Genomic DNA, 24,843 nt, shown 5'->3' with positions numbered 1-24,843 from the left:
CGGAGGAGCAGGGGGACGGCCGCGGAGGAAGGGGACAGCCAGGGTGCGAGGGACAGTGCTGTAGCAAGGGGAGCGCCAAAGGCGGGAGGTAACCGTCCAGGGCGTGGGGGGTAGCGCGGAGAGAGCCCAGGGGGGAGAGCACAGCCGGGGAGTGGGGAGACAGTCCAGGTGCGCGGGGACTGCCCATGAAGCCAGGAACACACGCGGGGTAGGAAGCGCAGGGTGCGAGGCCGGGACTACGCGTCCCAGCAGGCGGCGCGCGGGCGCGTCACTTCCGGCGGCGGCGGGCGGCGCGTGTGGGAGCGAGCGGGCGGGCGAGTGTTTACTTCCGGACGCCGGGGCTGAGGCCGATCGCGTCGGGCGGCGGGCGCGGCGGCCCCGCGCAGCCATGGACTGGCTCATGGGGTGAGTCTGCGGCCGGGCTCGGGCGGGCGCCGGGCGGGGCGGCCGGGGCGCGGGTGGGTTGCGGGGCTCGGTGCGGGCACCGCCGCTCAAGGGCATCGGGCCCGGGCGGAGCGGACGCGCCTGTCCTGGGCGGGCCGGGCCGGCGCGGGCGTCTCGGGGACAGCCCGGTTCTGGTCCCGTCAGGGGCCTGGCCCGGCCGCCCCGGGCGCCCGGCTGTCGGTGAGCCGGGGCCTCGCAGGTTGGGCTGCCCGCTCCGCTCCTTGCGCGGGGCTCGCTTCTGGACCAAGTAACTTGAACACCGGTAGAGACAAGTTCCTTAAGAAAAAGGAAAAAAAAGTGAAAGACCCCAGTTTCCTGAGGTCCCCGCGGGGCCGTGGCCGGGGAGGGGAGCAGGACTGGCTGTTGCGGGCTGCGGACCGCGGAGGGTCCCGGCGAGGCGCAGATCTTGCTGCGGTCCACGGGCGGCCGGGGCAGGAGGGTGGAGTAGGAAGGAAGCCGGAGAAACTGCTCGCTCTTGGCTGGGGAGCCGCGGCCGCCTTCCCCTCCCATCCGCTTCTGTGTTTAGCTTGCTGGAAACCGGAGGAGCGGTACAGCAGCTAAAGAGTCGCCGCTTTGCCCGCAGCAATTATTCTGGCTAAAGTGGTTTTTTTTTTAAAAAAAAAAAACTTTTTTGCTTTGTAAGGACAATAAGGACCGGCATTGTCACCCGACAGCGTGGTCCTTGCGCATCTCTGCCTGTCCCTGTAGCTACCCCTCTGGTGCCTGCCCGGAGTCGGCGTCCTCATTCCAGGGGCCTGGGGTGGGAGTGGGGAGCCGTTGCTCTTGGTTTTGGCCGGTGGAAGGGCTTGTGTAGACACCGAAGTTCGGAAAGTGAGATGAAAGGCGTGATGGGCATTTCGCCTCAGTGTCTCTCAGGCCCTTGGGAGTCGAAGGGCGGCGTGGGGGCGCGGGGTCGGTGCGGGGTGTTGTCAGGATAACCAAGGAGAGGAATTAGAACCGTTCTTGGCATCGCATTGCGTGGACTCTAGTGACAGTGAGACCAGGGAAGACAAGCAGCATGGGATGAATCGAGAGACCGCAGAAGTGCCCAGTGCAGCGGGGATCAGCCTGGAGCCAGAGTGCCGGGGTCAGGGCAGCTGTGCTGGTGGCTCAGGGGACCAGCCATGGGGTGGGAGGGCTCATGGCTTTTTTTTTTTTTTTTAAAGGCAGAGTCTCACTCTGTTGCCCAGGCTGGAGTGCAGTGGCGCGATCTCCGCCTCCTGGGTTCCAGCAGTTCCCTGCCTCAGCCTCCCGAGTAGCTGGGATTTCAGGCTGCTGCCACCATGCCCACCTTATTTTTGTATTTTTAGTAGAGAGCGGGTTTCATCATCTTGGCCATGTTGGTCTTGAACTCCTGACCTCGTGATCCGCCCGCCTCAGCCTCCCAAAGTGCTGGGATTACAGGTGTGAGCCACTGGGCCCCGCCGGCTCATGACTTCTTGAGGAGGCAGCACTGCTGTTCCAGCCCTGCTGCTTATTAGCTGTGTAAGTGGTCACTTCACCTCTTTGTTTAAATCACCTGCTTTTAAAAAATCACCCGTAAGGCGGACACTGTACGACTTGCAGTGCATGGTTATGGAGGGAGAGACCAAGGTGAAGGCTTAGCATAGCGCTTGGCATGTGGTGAATGTTGGCTACTGTTAGTGTGGAGAGGTGTTTCGTGCAAGGCCTCTGAAACCCACGGACACTGAGAATCGAGGCCACACAGCTGTGTTTTCTTTATTCCGAATCATAGGCGCGCGCTTGCTTTCTGCATTTACTGGGAGGGACTGCGTTGAAAGCACCCAGGCCTCGGAGTGGGAAGTAGACTCTTGAGCGGGTGAGTTGAACCTACAGGGATTTGTGTCAGCGGAACCAGCCCAGTCAGCCGGGTTCCCGAGGAGGCAGCTGACTGCGTTTTGTGAATGTGTGATTATTGCCTGTGTACATTCATAAGTAGCAGGTACTTTGTACCTGGAAGCTGACCAGCAGTCAGTCTTTTTAAACTCACTGAGGTCTTTGCTTTGTGGATTTTGCTGTCATCATTGTGAATATTCAGAAATTAACTACTACTAGGCTTTCAGGGGACTGATTTTTTTTTTTTTTTTTTTGAGATGGAGTCTCACTCTGTCGCCCAGGCCAGAGTACAGTGGCACGTTCTCGGTTCACCACGATCTCCGCCTCCTGGGTACAAGTGATTCTCCTGCCTCAGCCTCCCAAGTAGCTGGTATCACAGGCGTGCACCACCAGCCCAACTGATTTTTGTGTTTTTAGTAGAGACGGGGTTTCGCTGTGTTGGCCAGGCTGGTCTCAAACTCCTGACTTCAAGTGATCCACCTGCCCTGGCCTCTTAAGCTGTGGGGATTACAGGCGTGAGCCGCCACGCCCAGCCTGGGGGACAGATAGATTCTTGTGACCCTTGTTAAGACTTTGGTAACCAAATAGTCCTCCAGGGAAGGACGGTGGTATACTCATCTCATGGGCCCTAGGCTGGGTCTGGGTGCCAGGGGAAGGCTGGCGAGGACCTTGGAGCTGCTGCCTTAGAGGGCCCTGGCCAGGGAAGGGGTGTCTGCTGCTGCCTGGCTGTAAAAGTGGGCAGTTCCAAGAGTGCAGTGAGATTTAAAAGTGGGATTAGGGTGGAGTGCAGTTATCTTTGCATACGTGGTTTTAAATCTGTTGGATGTTGTGAATCATGAATTCTTTAACAATTCCTTAAATATGTGCTGCTGTTTTTTTTTTTTTTTTTTGAGACAGAGTCTCGCTCAACTGCCCAGGCTGGAGTGCAGTGGCACAATCTCGGCTGGTTCACTGCAACCACTGTTTCCTGGGTTCAAGCGATTCTCCCATCTCAGCCTCCCGAGTTGCTGGGATTACAGGCACCTGCCACCACGCCCGGCTAATTTTTTTGTATTTTAGCAGAGATGGGGGTTTCACCTGTTGGCTAGGCTGGTCTTGAACTCCTGACCTCAGGTGATCCGCCTGCCTTGGCCTCCCAAAGTGTAGGATTACAGGCGTGAGCCACCGCGCCTGGCTGTGCTTCCTGTTTTAGGTGGTACAGTTCAGTGGTCAAGTACTGCTTTTCCTCCAGAGCCTATTTTTAAGCTGGTATCCAAGGATGCAGAGCAGAGAGGGCCCAGGGACTACTCTGTCTCTCTGCTCATTTCACATGTTTATTGAGCATCTACTATAAAAATAAGTTGTAAAAGCTGAAGAGTGAGCGAGCCGCAGAGACCCACAGGTCTCTCTCATTCGCTTGCTTAATTGGGCTCTGCCACTGGAGAGGGCTCAGCAGTGAGTGGAGGAGCTTGCTTCTGTCTGAGCAGCTTTTGTGTGGTCATTGCCAGGGCTCTCGTTGGCCATTAATCCTTCAACTAGGTGTCAGTCTGGGATTGGGGAAATTGTTATTTTTGGCTATTTGTTGATATTTTTAATTAATTCAGAGCATTCATTGTCAGTCAAGTAGTTAGTTTGGAATACAGGTCTCTGCTGTCTTAAAAGTTTTTTTTTTTTTTTTTTTTTTGAGACGGAGTCTCGCTCTGTCGCCCAGGCTGGAGTGCAGTGGCCGGATCTCAGCTCACTGCAAGCTCCGCATCCGGGTTTACGCCATTCTCCTGCCTCAGCCTCCCGAGTAGCTGGGACTACAGGCGCCTGCCACGTTGCCCGGCTAGTTTTTTTTTTTTTTTTTTTTTTGAGACGGAGTCTCGCTCTGTCACCCAGGCTGGAGTGCAGTGGCCAGATCTCAGCTCACTGCAAGCTCCGCCTCCCGGGTTCACGCCATTCTCCTGCCTCAGCCTCCCGAGTAGCTGGACTACAGGCGCCGCCACCTCGCCCGGCTAGTTTTTTGTATTTTTAGTAGAGACGGGGTTTCACCGTGTTAGCCAGGATGGTCTCGATCTCCTGACCTTGTGATCCGCCCGTCTCGGCCTCCCAAAGTGCTGGGATTACAGGCTTGAGCCACCGCGCCCGGCCAAAAGTTTTTTTTTAAAGAAAGGATTTCTTTGAATTAGTTCATCTCAGATGACAAAGTGTGGACTCGACGGTAGCAGCAAACAGTGCCTTTGCCTGCTGTGTTCTCTTCTGATCATCGTTAGAACCGGAAGAGTGTTCTGTAGATGTGCAAGTGAAAAGCCACGTCTTCCTTGTCACTGGGAGAAGAGCTAAGAGCCTGGCCTGCTGAGCATTCTAGTAGCCTTATCATCAGCGCTCCTGAGGAAGGGGGGCCCTGCAGGGAAACCTGCTTGGGAAACCGGAACAGAGCCCAGCACGTCAGGACTGGTGATGATGAGTGTGGCTGGGGTTTTTCTGGAGGTGTGCAGGCGTGGCTCTCCACTGTCTGTTTCTCATAGGGTTCCTTTGCTGGGCATTGCTTTGAGTTTGCTGGTGAAGTAGCTGTAAAGGTAAACTTTTTTTCTCTCTCTCTTTCTTCCTTTTATGAAGAGTAATTCGTAACTTGAAAAAAGTTTCCACGTTTTGTAGACAAGCTCTGTTCCATTCTGGGCAGCCAGTGACAGGATGTCATCCCTCGCCACTGAGTTGTAGGCAGGTGGAGAGGAGAAGCTTGAGCTGCAGTGGTTTCCGTGGAGGCTAGCGGAGGGAGGAACTCTACCACATAGTGTTTGGAGTTTAGGAGAAACTTTTGTCTTGTCTTTAACTGACAACAGGCATTTGTGAAAAGGTGTGTGTGCAGTCAGTGTTACCCACCAGAACGCACAGCCCAGGAGCAGCTGTGCACCCGGGAATACATGAGAGGAAGCACACTCCCTCCCCTCCCGGCTGATGGGAATGTAACTGCCCTCCCGCTGGCCCCGCACAGGGCCCAGTGTGGTGGCGTTTGCGGGGAAAGGCCCCTCTCCTACAGCAGCTTCACCAGCTGGCCACAGCCAGGGCAGGGGCACACATCTCCGGCATGCTTCCTTGGGGCTTTCCTTGCTCCTTCTGAGGCTGCATGATGCCTTGACACCAGTGTCCTGGTCACCCTCCAAGCAGCAGGTGAGCTGTGGGTTAGCGGGCCGGGGCTGTGGCACCACAGTGCTGCTGATTGAAGACAGACTGCAGGTGAGTGGAGAGGGCCTCTCTGAGGCCGCTGGCCTGTGCTTCCTAACTCAGCTCTGATTGAAGACAGACTGCAGGTGAGCAGGGAGGGCCTCTTTGGGGCCGCTAGCTTGTGCTTACTAACTTGGCGCTCCCAGCTGCCTTCAGGTGTCCTCCTCTCTGACAGATAAAATCTCGTGAGTGTGTGTCTCTGCGTTACTGGTGGGTTGACAATGGATTCTGATGATGAGGACACCCAGGCTGAACTTGCTTGAATCTCTAGAGTTCTTTTAGCAGCCTCATTGAGGTACAATTTACATACCATAAAGTTAACTTAAGTTTACAATTAAATAGTTTTTAGTAAAATTACAGGGCCGAGTAATCATCACCACAGTTTAATTTGCGAACTTTGCCATCGTGCCCCAGAGAAGCCTCATGTCCATTGGCACTGCTCCGCATCCCCACCTTCAGCCCCGAGGCGGCCACCAGTCTCCTGCCATCTGTGTGGATGAACTGACTCGTGTGAATGGAATCCCAGTACACGGGCTGTGTGCCTGGCCCATGCGGCGCAGTGTTGCGAACGTCTGTCTGTGGCGTTGCATGTGTCTGCAGCTCCGTCCTCTTCATCACCAAGTGCGATTCCGTCCTGTGGAGATGTGCATCTGCCACTCTTCTTCCACCACTGATCCACGGTTTGTGACCGTGACTTTTAGGACAGTGAGCTGGGCCTCTTAGCCGGGGGCCCCAGGTTCCTGAGTTCATGGGCTGTGGTGTACCAGGCTCTGTGATGGGGTGAAGGTCCAGAGATGGAGACACAGCCATTCCCGCTTTCCTAGAGCTCTCAGGCTGGTAGAGAAGGGCCACGGGCAGCAGGAGAATTGAGTGGGTGAGTGCAGCCGAAAGCAGGGGGCTCGGTGAGAGCAGGTATGAAGGGCTTTTCCAAGAGGAAAGGAGGAAGGAGGTGGCCCAGGAAGAGGCAGCAGCACATGCAGAGGCATGAGCAGAGAAGCCATGGCCCAGGGCCTCTGTATCTCCAGCAGGCAGCCCTGGCAGGTCTGGTTTCAGGAATAGCCTCTTTCCGTCCGGGCTCCACCGGGGGGCTAAGCTTAGGCCTGGGCTTCAGAGGTGTTTACCTAGGGTGGTGTTGCATTCAGAGTCCTCTTGTTCAAAAAAAAGTTCTCCATCACCCCCTCCTGTTTCCAAATTCCCCTTAAAAAGAGCAGTGGTCGGCCAGGCACAGTGGCTCACGCCTGTAGTCCCAGCGCTTTGGGAGGCCGGGGCGGGCAGATCACGAGGTCAGGAGATGGAGACCATCCTGGCTAACACAGTGAAACCCCATCTCTACTAAAAATACAAAAAAATTAGCCGGGCCTGGTGGCGCCTGCCTGTAATCCCAGCTGCTCGGAAGGCTGAGGCAGGAAAATCACTTGAACCTGGGACGTGGAGGGTGCAGTGAGCGGAGATCGCGCCACTGCCTCCAGCCTGGGTGACAGAGTAAAAAAAAAAAAGCAGTGGTCGTGGATACATGGAGCCCTTTTTAGAAGGAGCCTCCCCATAAACTCCCTAGGAACCCTTGCACACGTGTCCTTGAAGCTGGGGGTGAGCCCCCCAGGGGAGCTGCAGGCGGCGTCCGCAGGTCCGGGGCTGGTAAACAGCAGGACTGCGTTTCTCATCGTGAGTGTATCTGAGACAGTGCAGCCCCCACCTCTGGTCTTTGCTTTAGTGTTGCCACCACCAGGTGCCACTCTTGTGTCCTGATGTGTGAAGGCCTCTTCCCAGCCCTGGGAAAGCCAGCCACGCTAGGGTCTGCCTGCCCAGTGCTGCTGTCAGATGGAACGGGTGTGGTGCACCAGCAGACCCCCTCTCCGGAGGAAGCCGTGGTCTCTGCTGTGGTCATCCGGTATGGTAAGAGGGGCGTTGAGGCCACTGTGAGGGAGGACCCCCATGCTATGCCGCTGTCACCCCAGTGTTTCCTTTGTCCACACAGTGGTGTGGGTTAGAAACTTCAGGGCCCACTGCAACTTTTGTTAGGGCCACTGAGTGCTGGTTGGGAGCCGCAGGGCCGTGGCCTTTTTTTCTCCGTGGTGATTTGTGTGTGTGTAGCCTCCTGCCAGTGCTAGACCTGTCTGGAAGGGAAGGGCGTGTGCTGTTCCCGTCTGTCTTGGCCAGAAGGGCCTCCCATTCTTTGCCTTCAGCGTGTTTGTTTTTTCTCTGCACAGGATTTCTCCTGGCTGGGGCACACCTATTGGTGTTCAGCGGAAGTAGAAACAATTGGTAAAAACATAAAATGTGGAAACTTAAAGGGAAAAGAAGGAGATGGTGGGCAGGGCTTCCGGGCCACGTGTGATCTGTGGCATTGCTTGGCCTGTGGACTGTGGCCACACTCGCATTGCTGTCCCTGGTTCCCTTCTCTTTGAAGCTCCCTCGGCTGGAATGTCTGTTCATTCATCCCTGCAGTTGTTTGCAGATGGCCCGGGGCTAACGTGAGGGAGCTAACGTGAGGGAGCTAAGTGCCACAGCTCCTGTTTTTTGCCCTGTCTGGTGGTGGTTTTGGTCTGTGTCATCGAGCATTTTGCTGTGGCAGGCAGGGAGGCAAAGAAGAGCTCCCACAAAGGTATTCAGCTTTTCCCTGCAGAAAGCAGGCGAGCTGGAGGGTTGGAAAGCACAGAAGCACCATGCTGTTTCTCTTTTGCCTGTGACCTTTGCAGGGCTGGGGGACTTTTCTTCCAAGCACCCTTTCAGCAATGCCTCTTCCCCTCCAGAGGTGGCTATGCAGGCCGTGGGCTGGCAGACCCTATCCCCACAGCAGCAGAGTCTCAGGAGCCCACATGGGGCTGTTGTCTCAGGGTTTAGCCTGCACCGTCTGCGGAAGCTCCGAACTCCTGCTTTGCTGGGATTTGTCCTCAGCCCATGGAAAGGCCTGATGGTGCCAGGTGGCCCTGAGGAGCCGGATGCCTGAGCCTGGGGCCAGGCCTGGGCGTGAGCCCAGGGAGCATAAAATTAGCTTGGGCGTGGGTTGAAAGCTGCTGGTGTGAGCATGGCTTGTCTGTGTTGAGTTTGTCATGCACAGCCCTGGCCTCTCCCCACAGTCTGCGTCCGGCCCTCTACATGGGAGGCTGCTCTGGGTTCCTCCTCCCAGCATGTCTGCCCTTCTGCTGCGTGCCGTGTTCTTTGTGCCACATGTGACAGGACCGTTTGTCATAGCAGCGGTGCCATGAAACACAAGAGTGTGGGCCTGAGAATCTGGGTTGAGTCAGGTTCCTGTTGGAGACCCGCATGCATACAGCCTGCTCTGAGCGCTCGGGACACGCATTAACAGAGGCAACAGGGGCCACCCCGGGCAGCTTCCCCACTGCCGAGGGGGACGGGAGTAAGGAGGTGTGGGATGCGGTGCCTGGAGGGGGTGTGCGGGAGTTCCAAGGGGGATTGGGAGTAAGGAGGTGTGGGATGGAGTGCCTGGAGTGGGTGTGCCGGAGAGCCAAGGGGGACGGGAGTAAGGAGGTGTGGGATGAGGTACCTGGAGGGGGTGCACGGGAGAGCCAAGGGGGACGGGAGTAAGGAGGTGTGGGATGGGGTGCCTGGAGGGGGTGCACGGGAGAGCCAAGGGAGACGGGAGTAAAGTGTGGGATGTGGTGCCTGGGGGGGGTGCGCGGGAGAGCCCAGGGAGATGGGAGTAAGGAGGTGTGGGCTGGGGTGCGCAGGAGAGCTGTTTGAATAGGGGCTCTAGAAGGCCTCTTTGAGAAGGTGTCGTTGAGCTGAGACCTGTGGAGGTGATGGGGGGTACTCGCCATGCAGGCCTGTGGAGGGAGCCCTGGCTCCCTGGTGCCTTGTCTCAGAAGGGCTGCCTTTGCCTCCTCCCCCTCATGGTTCCACGGACGTGTGGGTTTTTATTTATTTAATATTTTTCAGTTGATTGTCGTTTTTTTTTTTTTTTTTGAGACGGAGTCTCGCTCTGTCGCCCGGGCTGGAGTGCAGTGGCCGGATCTCAGCTCACTGCAAGCTCCGCCTCCCGGGTTTACCGCCATTCTCCTGCCTCAGCCTCCGAGTAGCTGGGACTACAGGCGCCCGCCACCTCGCCCGGCTAGTTTTTTGTATTTTTTGGTAGAGACGGGGTTTCACAGTGTTAGCCAGGATGGTCTCGATCTCCTGACCTCGTGATCCGCCCGCCTCGGCCTCCCAAAGTGCTGGGATTACAGGCTTGAGCCACCGCGCCCGGCCGATTGTCGTTTTTAATGATATTTGGATGAATGGGCTGTGTCACCTTTAGCCAGCAGGAGTGCATGTGACTCAGCTCCTGTATCAGTTGAACAGGTGAAGTGCAGGGAGGGAAGCCTCTGGGAGCAGAACCAGGGAGCCTGGCTGTGTGTCACCTGGATCGCCTCCGAGCTGAAGAGCTGTGCCAGCAAAGCCTTTGAGCTCATTTGGGCACGGGGGACCATCAGAGGACGGGAGGAACAGTCAGGAGACCTCAGAGTGCGCTCAGGAGGCTTCGGTGGCAGGTCACATTGCTCTCACAATTTGGCAACCATCTTGTGGATATTGTGGGTTAAAAGAAATAATCAGTGTCACTGGTAGCCACGTTTTTAATGTTAAAAAAGATAAGAGTATAGAATAAAATGAACCCCTGCAGGGTTCTGTGGGGAGTATTACCGTGAGGGCATCATTCTGTGCGTAGGCTGCGCTCCCTGCCAGCGGTGGGCTTCCCAGCGGGTGGCCTCGGCTCTGCGTGTGACATGCTAGGCCTGCAGCACCGTGTGCCCTCCTGAGCGACTCTGCTCTGGTTGATGCTCTCAGCAGAACACACGACTTCATGGTCCCCACTTCTGCCCCTGGCAGGGGCAGTGCAGCCAGGGTGTGGTGTGCATCCCACTCCCACGACTGGCAGGCAGGCCGCATGGTCAGCCACCAGGGTCAGGTGTCAGGCGCTGCACCAAACGCGCATGTCTCTGATCTTGGGCATGGCTCAGCAGCCCCTGGCTTGGCTGTGGGTGGGTCTTGCTTACCTCTTGCTGAGTAATCAACCCTGGAACTTCTGGGCCTCGAATGAGGACTCATCACCTTTCCCACATCTGTGGGCTGGTGGGTGGGGCTTTGGCCCCACAGGTTATTCCTGCACAGCCACCAGTGGTGTCGGGGCTGGCAGCCCTCAGGGGCCTTGCTGCCGTGGCTGTCTGCTGGGGCGCCACAGTCCCCCGCCATGGATCTCTCCAGGCGGAGTTTTATGTCCTCACCCTAGAGCAGAGTTTTTTTTTGACTTCTTGCTGTCAAGACCCCTTAAAGTCCTTGTTGAGGCTGGGCATGGTGGCTTGTGCCTGTAATCTCAGCACTTTGGGAGGCCAAGGTGGGAGGATCACTTGAGACTAGGAGTTCAAGCCCAGCCTGAGCAACATAAGGAGACCCCCATCTGTACAAAAAAGTAAAAATTAGCCAGATGTGGTGGTGTGTGCCTCTAGTCCCAGTTGTTTGGGAGGCTAAGGCGGGAGGATTGCTTGAACCCAAGAGGTTGAGGCTGCAGTGAGCTCCGTACCACTGCACTCCAGTCTCAGTGATAGAGTGAGACCCTGCCTCTAAAATTAAAAAAAAGTCCTCATTGAGTTTACATGAGTTGAGCTATTAATGTTCATCTTTTTAGAAATTAAAATTGAGAATGTTAAACAACTTTAATTCATTTAGAAAGAATTAAAAACGCAGCATATCTTAACATAAGTATCATTTAAAAAAATTTTTTTTTTTTTTTTTTTTGAGGCGGAGTCTCGCTCTGTTGCCCGGACTGGAGTGCAGTGGCCGGATCTCAGCTCACTGCAAGCTCCGCCTCCCGGGTTTACGCCATTCTCCTGCCTCAGCCTCCCGAGTAGCTGGGACTACAGGCGCCCGCCACCTCGCCCGGCTAGTTTTTGTATTTTTAGTAGAGACGGGGTTTCACCGTGTTAGGCAGGATGGTCTTGATCTCCTGACCTCGTGATCCGCCCGTCTCGGCCTCCCAAAGTGCTGGGATTACAGGCTTGAGCCACCGCGCCCGGCCTAAAAAAATTTTTTTTAAAACCTGTTATCTTCTAGCGTCAGGCAGAGTGGCTTTACTTTTTGCAGATCTCAAGAGCTGGATTCTGTCAGGTTCTGTGTTTATCCTGCTGTAATTTTACAGGCCAGGTGGCTTCCACAGGGCTTTGGCACCTGGCACCTTTGTGTTATTGTAAAGAGAGTGCTAACCTCATGGTCCCAGGCCACACTTTGGGCTCTAGGGCTCCCCACTGTGGCCTCTGTTTGCCTCTGCCAGGAAAGTCTTCATCCCAGGAGAGCCATCGTGGAAATGGCTGGAAGACAATACATCCTTTCAGCCACTTTCTGTTGGTCAGGGAGTCACAGAGCTACCTGGATCTGGGGGTGGGAGTGGGTAGGAGTGGACAACCTGCCTCTGGATGGAGGAGGGCTCCAGGAGGCCCTGGTCCTCCTGCCTCCTTCGGGAGGCCCTGGCTGGCCACCCCAGAGACCCAGGCTTTTTCTCTCTCCCCCTAACTTCTGGGCAGGGCTCGGCCCTCATCCCGTGCTACCTTCCTCTTCCTGCCATTTAGTGTTCCGCCCAGGGCATGCGGCCGGCGCCACTGTGGGCCATGGGGTTGTGCAGGTGGGGCGGGTGCTGTCTCCAGGTGCCACCGAGGGCCGCTGAGGCAGAGCCAACACTGGATGGCCTGCGCTTCCATTGCTGAGCGTTCGTGGCGCCCACGCAGGTGAGTGTTGGCCTGTGCGGGCCACGGCCCGGCATGCTCTATGGCTTCACCCAGGCTTTCAGCTTGGTGCAGTCCAGTATCTCTGTGACAGGCCTTCACTGTGGCCCGGGAGAGGCTGCTCAGGCAGCCCCTCGTTTAGGAGGAGCTCCTGAGCCCTAGTCGCCGGTCTGAGGGGTTGTCTGTACTCAGTGCTGGCCTGGACTGTGCTGGGAGATATGGGGAGCACACCCCAGAACCCACCGAGCCACACTGCATGGGACTTACCAAGCAGCAACCTGGTCCTAGCAAAAAAGAAAGGCAGAAATCGTGTAAAGCAGGCTATGAGCAGATAAGCTGCTGCTGTGCGGTTGTGTCCACAGTGTTTTAAGAAGCTGCTGTTTGTGAGCTTTTGTCCTTTCTCATGTTTGGTGAGGCTCCTCTGCGGAGGCCCTGCACGCCCTTTCACCAGACGTCTCTGCACTGACAGTGGTCTCATCCGCCCTGGCCGGGTTCCTTGGCTGCTCAGCGAGAGAGACCCTGTAGGGCTTCCCAAGTGCCATTCTCTGACTCAGCGAACGGGAACTCAGCATGGGCCCAGGGGTTCCCAACAGAGAGGGAAGGGTGCATGGGAGGGGAGGTTTATTGAGTACAGTTTCCGGCCCCACAGGGTGGGCAGAGGGAACCGTGGGCAGGGACAGCAGGACCCTTCCCTGTCACTGCAGCTCCCTCTGGGTTGGTGCTTTTATAACAGTGGGCAGCACCGGCTGATGGAGTCCAGGAGTGGGAGTGGGACTGACCCACGCTTGCCTCTGGCTCCGCAGGGCCTGGCCTCAGGTTGTTGTGCTCAGCAGCCACTCATCTGCCCAGAACCCATTGAACCCTGCTGGCGTCCTGTGTGCCTTGTGCTGGGGGGACCTTAGGAAGAAGGACACGTCCCTGCTCACCTGGGAGTTGGTGGTATGTGTCCATCGTAGAGACACAAAATACAGAAACAACAACAACAACAACAAATCAAAAGCAAATCCTCCTACACCCAGAGACAGTCCGCACTTGACATTAACACCGGCCTCACTCCGTCGTGGGACTCTTGCTACCCAGGGCCAGTTGTCCGCTGCCCCCTGCCGGTGGGAATGGGGGTGTTCCCAGGCTGTGTGGTGCTTCCTGAGCCCTGCAAAGAGAGCGTGGGGTCCGTGCTGGTGTTTCCGCAGGTCGGTGCCCACCACTCGTGGTGGTCTTTTCTGAAGAAGATCTTTGCCACGTTGACAGGCGGAGAGTGGTGCCAAGGTTTAGCCCGTGTTTCCTGCAGGAGGGCTGGCGTGGCTGACGCTTCTGTGCACAGTGGGCCATGCCATCATCTGCTTGGTCTTTGCGTACTTTGTCTTGAACTGGTCCCGTTTTCTTATGACTGACTGGCATGGGTTCTCTTTAAGGGTATTAATCTTGAGTGTTAAGATTTTAGAGCTTGTTCTTGAAGAGACAGGTAAAAGCCCAGGCGGAAACGATGGGAAGTGCTGGAGCCTGAGGCAGTGTCTCCACAACTCGCCCGGGCTGCAGAACAGCAGAGGACAGGTACACTGGGAGTCAGACCGGAGGGCCAGGGAGAGCTGGGGCCCAGGGGAGCTGGGGGCCAGGGAGCAGCCTGGGAGGGTGAGTTCCAGGAAACCTTGGGCACCTGTTGGCCCTGGGCCTGCTCCTGCCCTTGGCTGGCGCCTGAGGGGTGCTCTTCTTTTTACCAGCCCTTTTTTTTTTTTTTTTGAGACGGAGTCTCGCTGTGTCACCCAGGCTGGAGTGCAGTGGCGCGATCTCAGCTCACTGCAACCTCTGTCTACCGGGTTCAAGCATTTTTCCTGCCTCAGCCTCCCCAGTAGCTGCGATTACAGGCACCTGCCACCACAACCGGCTATTTTTTTTTTTTTTTTTGTATTTTTAGTAGAAATGGGATTTCACCGTGTTGGTCAGTCTGGTCTTGAACTCCTGACCTTGTGATCCACCTGCCTTGACCTCCTAAAGTGCTGGGATTATAGGTGTGAGCCACTCCGCCAGGCCTATCCCTTAATTTCTTTTACAACCTCCCACCTGCCCCCTTTCCAAGTGGCTGGAGCTGTGCGCTGGTTCGTTCCTCCGTCAGGAAGAAATCCAGGCCACACTGGCACCCGACACCACTGACCTGTTCAGGGCCTCGGTGTGGCCTGGTGCAGGTTGGGACCACGTTTGGTCACTGAGGCTCCACAGAGCATGGAGAGGGCAGTGGGCACAGGGCCACGTTTCTCACCGCCTCTCAAGAAACACGAGTTCTCCTAGACAACCAGATGAATTCGGGAAGCCCCAGGTGAAGACTGAGGCCCTCTTGGAAGCTCAGTGGACGGCAGTAGTTGTGAGCTCTGAGCAAGGGAACCGTGGTTGACGGTGTGACCTGTAGTTTCCACTCCCTGGCCACTGCCATCCACTGTTGCCACCCAATTCCTACTCCTGTTGCCTGCCCTCAGCCTGTTCTTAGCGGTCGGAGGGGAGGGTGGAACGTGAAGCCGCAGATGGTCCACAGGCACCACCCCTAGTGCCGACGGGGATGCAGGCCTGGTGTCTGCTCGGCCGTGCCCCGGAAGTGATTTGACTTCCCCGCATGGGGTGTCAGGTGCTGTGCCCTCAGATACTCTTTTCATGCCATGAGGCCTCTGGGATGTGCGGCCTGAGACTGCCTGGGGCTGGTGGGTGACTGTGCGACAGGTGCGCAGTTGAGGCTTGCTGCTTCGTCGAGAGCAGGGTGGGCACCTTCGTTTCCAAAGGTGGCCGTCTCTCCCTTCGTGAGAGCAGCATTTTCTGCTGGTTTCCTGTGTCCTCCTTGCTTTCTTAAATTGGTAACAAATGCTTCTGCTTTGGTGCGGGCTTCATCTTCTCCACAGACCCACACGTACCCCTGCTGTACCTGGCGTGGCGAGGGCAGGGAGCAGGCGCTGAGTAGGTCTGACCACCCAGGGTATGCCTCTGCCTGGCCAGCTGGCTGCCTCCTGGACACCTGGATGCAGAGCTTCCTGAGATGAGCTCTGCATTGGGATGCACAGAAGGGATTTGCTTCCTCTCGTGCTTGGGGTCTTGGGAATGCTTTTTTTTTTCTCCTGAGACAGGGTCTTGCTCTGTCATCCAGGCTGGAGTGCAGTGGCATAATCACAGCTCACTGTAACCTCTGCCTGCCTCCCGGGTTCAAACGATTCCTGTGCCTCAGCCTCCTGAGTAGCTGGGTTTATAGGGACGTGCCACCAGGCCAGTGTAATTTTTTTTTTTTGAGATGGAGTTTTGCTCTTGTCACCCAGGCTGGAGTGCAGTGGCGCAATCTCGGCTCACTGCACTATCTGCCTCCCAAATTCAAGCAATTCTCCTACCTCAGTCTCCCTAGTAGCTGGGATTACAGGCCACGCTACGCCACACCTAGCTAATTTTTGTATTTTTAGTGGAGACGGGATTTCGCCATGTTGGTCAGGCTGGTTTCGAGCTCCTGACCTCAGGTGATCTGCCCGCCTTGGCCTCCCAAAGTGCTGGGATTACAGGTGTGAGACACCTGTGCCCGGCCAAATTTTTCTATTTTTAGTAGAGATGGGGCTTCACTGTGTTGGCCAGGCTGGTCTTGAACTCCTGGCCTCAAGCCGTTTGCCCACCTCAGCCTCCCACAGTGCTGGGATCACAGGTGTGAGCCACTGCGCCCTGCCTTCGGAGTGCTTTTTGACGTGCGCTACTGCACTGTCAGCGTGGAGACCCAGGGCCTTTTCTGGAGGTGGCTGCTGTCAGGAAGTTTAGAAAGCCTTTGTCATTAAAACCTTTATCTTCAAGAACATTCTGTTATTCCTGCTGGGAAGGCCTCCTACCTTTCTGGCTGAAGAAGTGCTGGGCCAAGCTGAATTGTGTGAGGGTTCCTGGGTATTTATAATTCATGTGAAAATAAAAGCGTTGTTTTCTGTGATCCTATGCTGCTCCGAGGCCCTTCCTCCAAGGCAGACCGAAGGCAACTCTGTGCTGATGACGCAGGATCCTGGCCCGCAGCTGTCCTCAGAGACTTCTTCTTGGTAGGAGTGGTGGTATCGGGGGTCCTCTCCTTGCCCAGCTGTCTTCCCTCCTTTGCTACCTTCTCCTTGTTGGACACACAGGTTCTAAGTAGCAGCATTTGTGGTTTGTCGACTCCTGAGCTCTGCAGTGTCCCCAGGAGTGCAGCAGGTCCCAGGGTTCACTAGCAAAAGTGTCCTGGCTCCTGAGCTGCCCTGGTGGTGGAATGGGGACTTGGGGCCTGGGTGCCCCCCAAAACCTTTGTGGAGCTCATATCCCACTCCCACGAGGGTCTGGAGAGGCCTGGGTCCAGGACTTGCTGTGCTGTGCAGTGGCTGTCCGCGAGTACCCTCTGTGAAGGTGGGGCGGGAGGCCTGTTCTGTCCAGGCCCACGGTGCAGCATGGACTTGAAGGGCGTCAGTCTGTGCTATGCTGGGGCCTGTGGCCACCTTCCTTGCCCTTCCCCAGCAGGCTGGGGATCACCTCAAGTGATCCACCCGCCTCAGCCTCCCCAGAGTGCTGAGATTATAGGCGTGAGCCACCGTGCCTGGGCAGGTCATTTCATTTCTAATCAAAATAACGAAATGGTACTCCGTGGCTCACACCTGTAATCCCTGCAATTTGGGAGGCCGAAGTGGGGGGATCCACCTGAGGTCAGGAGTTTAAGACTAGCCTGGCCAACATGATGAAACCCCGTCTCTACTGAAATTACAAAAAATTAGCCAGGCATGGTGACATGTGCTTGTAATCCTAGCTACTCGGAACACTGAGGAAGGAGAATCACTTGAACCAAGGAGACAGAAGTTGGAGTGAGCCAAGATGTGCCACTGCACTCCAGCCTGGGTGACGAGAGCGAGACTCCATCGCAAAAAAGATAAAAATAAAAATAAATAAATAAAATGTCCCCTAAAATGACACGTGGAGGGCTCTAGGGTGAGGGTGGAGCCCTTTCAGATAAGGACCTTTTGTGTGGGTGGGTCCTATTACAGGGCCTGAGTTTACAGTCGTGGCCCGTGTGTCCTGGGCCTCAAGCCTGCTGCTCGGGAAGGCCACGTTCTGCCTCCCCTCACACCTCGCCATCCATGCCGTGGTGCTCCATCCAGAAGCCTGTGCGGGTTTTGCTGGATTCCCTGAGCAAGCCTGCGGTTCGCTGGCCTGAGGCCCAGGCTCTCATAGCCAGAGGCACCTGGTGGTGGAGGGGATGTATGTCCTTATCTTTGACTCCTGCTCCACCACAGCCACCCGAGAGGACCCACATGTCATCCTCCTGTACACAAGGCACTTTGCTGGACCCCCATTGCCTGTGGGGTGAAGTCCCCTGTCTCTCCAGCCCCACCCTGTGTGGCCCACCCGCGCTTCAGCCTTCCTCGCCCTCCACTGTCCACATTTCTGCCGAGACACCTGGCCTGTGCGCACATGTGTCCTTTTTGTGGCTGTTGTCAGATCTCTGAGCCTCCTTCCTACCACCTGTTATAGGCACAGGGCTGTGACCTGCCAACTCCCGCCTGTCTTCCTGCCCCCGTGCAGGCTTCTCTGGCTGTGGTGTCTCAGGCACTTGAACTCCAGCCTCCCTTGTGCTGAGGCACAGGTGGGGGCAGGTGGAGCTTTCTAGTCACCATCTGGAAGATGCTCGTCCTTCCTCTTCTTTGTCCCTTCCTGTGGCTCCTCGACAGCCCTTGGCGAGAATGTAGGAGTGCCCCACAGCCTGGGGCCCCAGGAAGGTGTTGGAGAGTGAAGTTCAGCCCCTGCACTGGGCTAACACCAGGGAAGGACTTGGGGCTTGGGACGGTGGGCCTTTGTCCCAGCAGCTCAGCTTGGCCATACTCACAAGTCAGCTTGAAGATGTCAAAGCCAGACTCACCCATTTCACCTGACAGGAAGAATAGGGAACCCACCCCGACAGGCTGTGTGCCTCTTTACACACTGATGGAACATTGACCAAAACCTCCGCTCATCTCGGTGAACTGAAGTCCTCCGGAGCATGCTCTTGACCCAAGTGGAGTTAAACTAGAAATCAGCAAAGTGATACTCCTAGTATTTAGAAATTAGGAAGCACACTTCCAAGTAACCAGTGGGACAAAGAAGAATTTGTAATGGAAATTAGAACATACTTTTTAGCTGAAAGATAACAAAAATATGCCATGCCGACACTTGCGGGGTGCACGCCAGCCAGGAGTGGTTCACAGCCCTCGGGCATTCGTCACTCTGGGAGCAGTAGCTGAACCCAGAGATGGTGGATGGAGGGAAATGAGGCTGGAGCGGAAGTTAACAAAGTAGAAAGTCAGTCTTCACAGAGATACTCATCGAGGCCAGAGTTGGATTCTTTGAAAACAGGAGTACAGTGGAAAATCTGGCAAGAGTGATCAAGACAGGAAAAAAGAGATGGCACAGATAGCCAGTCTTTTCCATAGGTCACGCTGGCCAACCAGATATCCATATTTAAAAAAACCTTGACTTGTACCTCACACCCTACGAAGAATAGTTGAGCCTAGTAGAATGTAGGTCTAAGTGTAGAAGGTTCTGGAACTGCTGTCCAGCACGGCCTCCAGCCATGTAGCTAGGCAGCGCTGGAGATGTGCTGAGTGTAAAATACACTAGACTGAAAAAAATACAGCGGCACTTTGCATTTTCTGTATTGATTATAAGTTGAAAATATTTTAATCCATTGGGTTAAATAAATAAAATTAATCTTGGCTGTTTCTTTTACTTTTCAGTGGGGCCATTAGAACATTTAAAATTATATCCATGGCCCAGATTATGTCTTATGTTATATTATTCTTGAACAACACTGTTAGAGAAGATGCTATTCTTGACCCATGGGTTAAGAAAAGTTTTTTGAACAGGACTAGAAAGTACTCATCATAAAGGAAAAGATGGATAATTTGGTTTACATTAAAATTAAGCAGCTCTGTTTATCAAAGATACTCCTCAAAAACTGAAAAGGCTGGCCAGGGATCGTGGCCCACACCTGTAATCCCTGCACTTTGGGAGGCCAAGGGTGGAGGACTGCTTGAGCCCAGGAGTTCAGGACCAGGCTGGGCAACATAGTAAGACCTCATAAATAAATAAAAATAAATTAGCCGGGTGTGGTGGCATCCACTGCTCAGGGGGACTGAGGTGGGAGGATCCCTTGAGCCTAGGAGGTTGGGGCTGCAGTGAGCCGTGATCTCACCACTGCACTCCAGCCTGGGCCACAGAGCAGGACTCTGTCTCAGAAAAAAAGCAACTTTTGCAGGGGAATTTACTGTGCCTGGAACTTACCGGAACTCACATCCAGACTTCCGCACGGGCTCCAACAAAGAACAAGAAACAGCTCGTCCTGTAGAAGACGGGCAGAGGCGTGAACAGATGCCTCATGAAGAAGGACATGCACATGGCCCCAAGCCATGGGAAAGAGCCCTTGACGTCTACCTTGGGGTAAGCCCGGGAAAACCCCAAGCCTTAGATGCACTGCACGTGATAGCAGGTGTCTGCTGAACACCGTACCAGCCAAGCGGGTGTCAGGTCGCCTTGCTAACCCTTTCCACCTGGTGTGCTCGCTGCTGGGTTTAACTCCCATCTTGCTTGTGCTTTTGATCTTCCCATGCTTTGTTTGAATTTCTTCTTTTTTATTTTTTATTTTTTATTTTTTTTGAGAAGGAGTCTTGCTCTGTCGCCCAGGCTGGAGTGCAGTGGCGCCATCTCGGCTCACTGCAAGCTCCGCCTCCCGGGTTTACACCATTCTCCTGCCTCAGCCTCCCGAGTAGCTGGGACTACAGGCGCCCGCCATCTCGCCCGGCTAGTTTTTTGTATTTTTTTTTTTAGTAGAGACGGGGTTTCACCGTGTAGACCAGGATGGTCTCGATCTCCTGACCTCGTGATCCACCCGTCTCGGCCTCCCAAAGTGCTGGGATTACAGGCTTGAGCCACCGCGCCCGGCCCTTTTTTATTTTTTAATCATCCTTCTTTCAAATTGCCTTGGAAGTTAGGTACTTTCCTTTATTTTATTTTTTGTAGAAACAGAGTCTCACTGTGTTGTTCAGGATGGTCTCAGACCCCTGGCCTCAAGCCATCCGCCCACCTTCACCTTCAGAGTGCTGGGATTACACTGTGCCCATCCCTCCTTTAGTGGTTTTCTTACAGCACACCCCAAACTTCCAGGGTCTGATGCTGATTAATAGCTTTATCCGCCTCCCTGAAGTACCCAAGATACTAGACCGCTTCTGTGCACTTCCCCTCTTGGGTTGTAAGCACTTGATGTGCTTTAAATTCTGTGCACTTTAGACCCCCCGCATGCTGCTGTCTTGTACGTTGGTGTTTATTTAGGTCGACTGGTTTTGGGCTCCATCTCTTTGGCTGAACCCTCTCCTTCCTCCGTCATCCTTCTGGTTTTGTCCTTGCGTCTGATCTGACCAGTTTTCCTCTGCTTGTGCTGCAGCCTTGAGCTGTCTTGGATTTTCTTTCAGGTGGCTCTGCTGGGGGTGCCGTCTCAGTCTCGGTCTGAAAACGCCTTCAGTTGTCCTTCATTCTTGGCAGAGCTTTTCACTGTGTGTCGTTTTCTTGGTTGACTTTCTTTTTTTTTTGAGACAGAGTCTCGCTCTGTCGCCCGGGCTGGAGTGCAGTGGCCGGATCTCAGCTCACTGCAAGCTCCGCCTCCCGGGTTCACGCCATTCTCCTGCCTCAGCCTCCCGAGTAGCTGGAACTACAGGCGCCCGCCACCTCACCCGGCTCGTTTTTTGTATTTTTTTTTTTAGTAGAGACGGGGTTTCACCGTGTAGACCAGGATGGTCTCGATCTCCTGACCTCGTGATCCACCCGTCTCGGCCTCCCAAAGTGCTGGGATGACAGGCTTGAGCCACCGCGCCCGGCCCTGGTTGACTTTCTTTCAGCCCATTTTCGACATGAGGCCGCCGACCTCCAGCTTCTGGCGTTGCCGTGGAGAAGCGGCTGTCAGGTGCATTGCTGCTCCCTCGGGGGTGTCTGCCACCTCCTGGCCCCAGCTGCTTCTGACGTTTACATCTTTAAATTTTTACATAATTTCAAAGTTAGAAGTTGCCAAAGTAGTGTAAATAATTCCTGCCTACCTTCTCCCAGATTGGCGAGTGTCAGCATTTTTGCCGTATCTGCCTTATCATTTTCTCTCTCAGTACATGCACACGGGTCTTTTTCTCAGCATTTTGAGAGTGACTTGCATCTTTACTCCAGCATAGAATAGAATGCATTTCAGCAGGGAAACACTTGGGTGCACCCACACAGAAAGAGATGGTGAAGGGGTCAGACTCTGCCCTGTTCAGGATAAACTTTGAAACCGGCTCTTAAGTCACTTTGTGTGAGACGCAGGGGAGACACACAGAGGCACAGTGTGAGCGAGAGTGATAGCAGATCAGGCTTGCTGCGTATTGGGAGGGGGTCTTTGGTGGAAATTGCCAGCACAGAGCAGGGCCCTGAGGATGGAGGGAGCCCGGGGGTGGCCAGCCCGATGGCCAGTGTCTCAGTGGCATCTCCCTGGGCTGCAGCCTGAGAGGGGCAGGGCAATAAGCATGGCTGCTCTCTGGAAGCCCCACTCTCATTATTGATGTGCAGATTCACAGTCTAGTTCCTGACACTGTGGAGACCAAGTCCTTCCCTGGGACTGGAGGAGAGACTGGGAGCAGAGGGAACAGAGCATGATCCTGAGAAGCTGGGGATCTGACCCTGGGCCAGCAGAGTGAGCTGCAGAAACAGTGGGCAGTCCCCACATGGCCTTCTTACAGCCTAGATTTCTTACCGAAATAGTTTTGTTTTTGTTTGTTTTTTGTTTAGGGACGGGGTATCACTCTCTTGCCCAGACTGGAGTGCAGTAGTGCAGTCATAGCTCACTGCTGCCTTGACCTCCTGGGTTTAACAGATCCTCCCGCCTCAGCCTCCTGAATAGCTGGGACCACAGGTGCGCACCACTGCGCCCCACGAATTTTGAAAAAATTTTTTTGTAGAGGCAGAGTCTTGCCATCTTGCCTAGGCTGGTCATAAACTGAAGACTTTTAAGGTGGTCTTCGTTAATGAAAATAAGCAAGACTCTGTTTTTCATTTCTCCACTGATTCAATAGTATTTAGTTTTACGTTGTTTAAAAGGAACATTAAATCGCTTTTGCTTCTCCTTTGCAATCATAGTTCTTGATTTCGTATTACTGAATGGTTGCATTCAAATCCCTTTTGACTAATTATGAGGTTGGAAATTCTAAAGTCTGTTGAGCAGACAGCTTGTGTCAGGCGAGGCAGCTGGTGATTTCTGGACACTCTTGATTCCATCGGAGCTTCCTTTTCCAGCACAGCCTTATCCTGAACACCTGATTTCGGGATAACTTCTTACAAAGCCCGCTGTGTGTTACTGTGGACACGTTCCTCCTGGCGTCCCCCCGTGTGGTGACAACCGGAATGCCTTCGGGTTCCCAGCACCCGCCACCCTTGCTGGTGTGAAGCTTACGGCTCTGTTCCGTGTCCTGCGTCTCTGATCAGCACCACCGTCTGTGTTTCCTGTGCTTCTGCCGGGGTGGCCAGAGGCTGCCCAGAAATGACCCAGATTCACACCCCAGCCTCCTGCTCCCCTGTAGCATGCTGGGTTTCTGTCCTCGGTGGCATTTGCGGGAAACATCCGTGGTTCCTTTCCGTCCTGTCCTTCATTCCTTCACTGGCTGGCCTTCCCTGGGAGGCACGGGCAGTGAGTTCTTGGGTTTGGTGTCCCAGGGCAGTCCTGGGGCAGGTGTCCAGTAGATGGATGTGTGCTGGGCGGGTGTGGAGGACCCTGCAGAGCACGCCTCGAAGCCCCTCTGCTGCACTCGCTCACCCTCAAGGGGAGTCTGCTGCGTGCCGGCCCCGTGCTGCTGAGAACTGGGTGCACATGGCCCCACTTGGTCCCCAGTGCATCTCTGTCCCAGAATGGAGGTGCAGAGAGGTCAGGTGTGTGCCTGGCGCCATAGGGCAATGGTTCCCCAGGTGGGGTGTGGGCACCAGCAAGGGCAGTGATAAAAGAAAAACTAAATGTAAAGGACTTTAATTGAACAACCTGCGATTCTTGGATTGACAGCCTCTTGAGCCAGAGTGGACTCATAGACTCCAGAGCAGCCCTGTGGTGGGAGAAGATTTGTGGACAGGAAAAGGAAAGCGACCTACGGAAAATGGAAGAAAGCCATAGAAACAGCCGATTGGTTACAGCTCAGCATTTGCCTTATTTGAACACGGCTCGAACAGTTAGCTACATGTGATTGGCCAAAACTTGGTGATCGGCACAAGTATAGGCTATGACCTGTTTACACCTCCACTTGTCGTAGTTCATGATGCACAAAGAAACCTTGAGGTGGAACTTAAAATATATAAGGAGGCAGCTGTAGGCGAAACTTGATTTACCAGCGAGTTGCTTGGCTTGAGACCTTGTTAGAAATGCACGTCTTGGGCTCCACCCGAAACTATTGCTGCAGAGACGAAGGGTGGCCTGGCTGCCTGGCTGTGCCGATGAGCCCTAGGCAGGCAGCTCCAGGGCCATGGGGGCCCAGCTCCCCCCAGGCTTGGCTGGCCCGGAGCTGCTGCTCCCCCTGCTGTCGTACACGTGAAGCCGTCCCTGCGCGCAGGCCAGTCTCTCAGGGGTCACCACGGAGCGTGTGCACCACACTTTCCCTGTCCCTTGATTCATCACTGGGCATTGAGGTTTTCCCGTGTCTTGGCTCTTGTACCTGGCAGCTCTGCGGAGTAACTGCTGCGGACACACAGTATGACGGGATGGAGAAGCCATTGCGTTTCACTCTTTCGTGGCCCTTCCTTTCCCCTTCTGAGTGAGCTCTTTGAGGTGAGCTGTGGAGGGCAGCGTCCCTCTACATCCTGTCTGGGGTTGTGGAATACAGCCAGGTGGACTCCAACGGGGGGAAGGGGCGGGGTGGGGGGTGTCTGTCAGAGCAGGCAGCATCTTCCTACTGTCCCCGGCCCCATGTTTCTCAGCCTCTTCCTTTCTCTGTGGAGGTGATGTGGCCAGTTAGAGTGACCTCTGGCTGCGACACCAGGCAGAGTCACAGCGGGCACAGTGCTGGCACAGGTGCTGGTGTGATGGGCCCTGGAGCTCTGACTGCCCCCTGCTCACCGCCACACCCTGCAGGGTGCTTACTGTGACCCTGTTATGTAGGTGGCAAAATGGAGGGACAAAGTGGTAGGATTTTGCCTGAGGTGCTGAGAGGTGGGAGTTGCATGTGTCCCAGCCATGCTCGACCCGCTTCCAGGGTGCTCTGGCCGATAACAGAGGGAACTGACAAGCCTCACTCTGGGGAGGGAGGGGGTGGAGATGGCGGCCGGGTGTCCCTGAGCAGTTGTGGCGGGGCATCGTCTCTGGAGAGATGGCAGGCGTGGGGGGCGCCTCTCAGAGGCGGACACGGTACCTATGTCAGACATCTCTGGACACAGTGAACTGTAGGTGAAGTGTCTGGCATGCCCTGAGCGTGTGCCGGGGGAGCCAGAGGCGGGGGTAGTGGTGACAAGAGGAAGAGCTGGTGCGAGAGAAGGAGCTGGAAGGAGCTGTGGTGGGTGACTGCAGGGGAGGCCATGATCAGCCTCCACAGGTGCCTGCCCCTGTGTTACAGGTTTGGGAATTGAGGACATGGCCAGGGTGGCCTCAGCCAGAGCTGTTTGTGGCGTGGTGGAGGGTGGTGGAGAA

The 24,843-nt window shown here is 55.1% G+C and overlaps 1 protein-coding gene across 1 annotated transcript in view; it reads left to right on the top strand.

The window, feature by feature from the left end:
- Nucleotides 1-287: 287 nt before the first annotated feature.
- MOB2 (MOB kinase activator 2) overlaps nt 288-24,843 on the top strand; it is a 68,763-nt gene continuing 44,207 nt past the window's right edge. The window contains exon 1 of the mRNA XM_033206464.1: nt 288-405. Within this exon, the coding sequence (XP_033062355.1) occupies nt 389-405 (17 nt within the window). The 5' untranslated portion in view covers nt 288-388. The remainder of the gene's footprint in view (nt 406-24,843) is intronic.

The sequence above is a fragment of the Trachypithecus francoisi genome, unplaced genomic scaffold (genome assembly GCF_009764315.1).
Source record: "Trachypithecus francoisi isolate TF-2019V2 unplaced genomic scaffold, Tfra_2.0 Lachesis_group8, whole genome shotgun sequence".
Lineage (NCBI taxonomy): Eukaryota > Metazoa > Chordata > Mammalia > Primates > Cercopithecidae > Trachypithecus > Trachypithecus francoisi.
The sequence above is the reverse complement of the archived record's forward strand: the minus strand, read 5'-3'. Positions and strand labels throughout refer to the sequence as shown.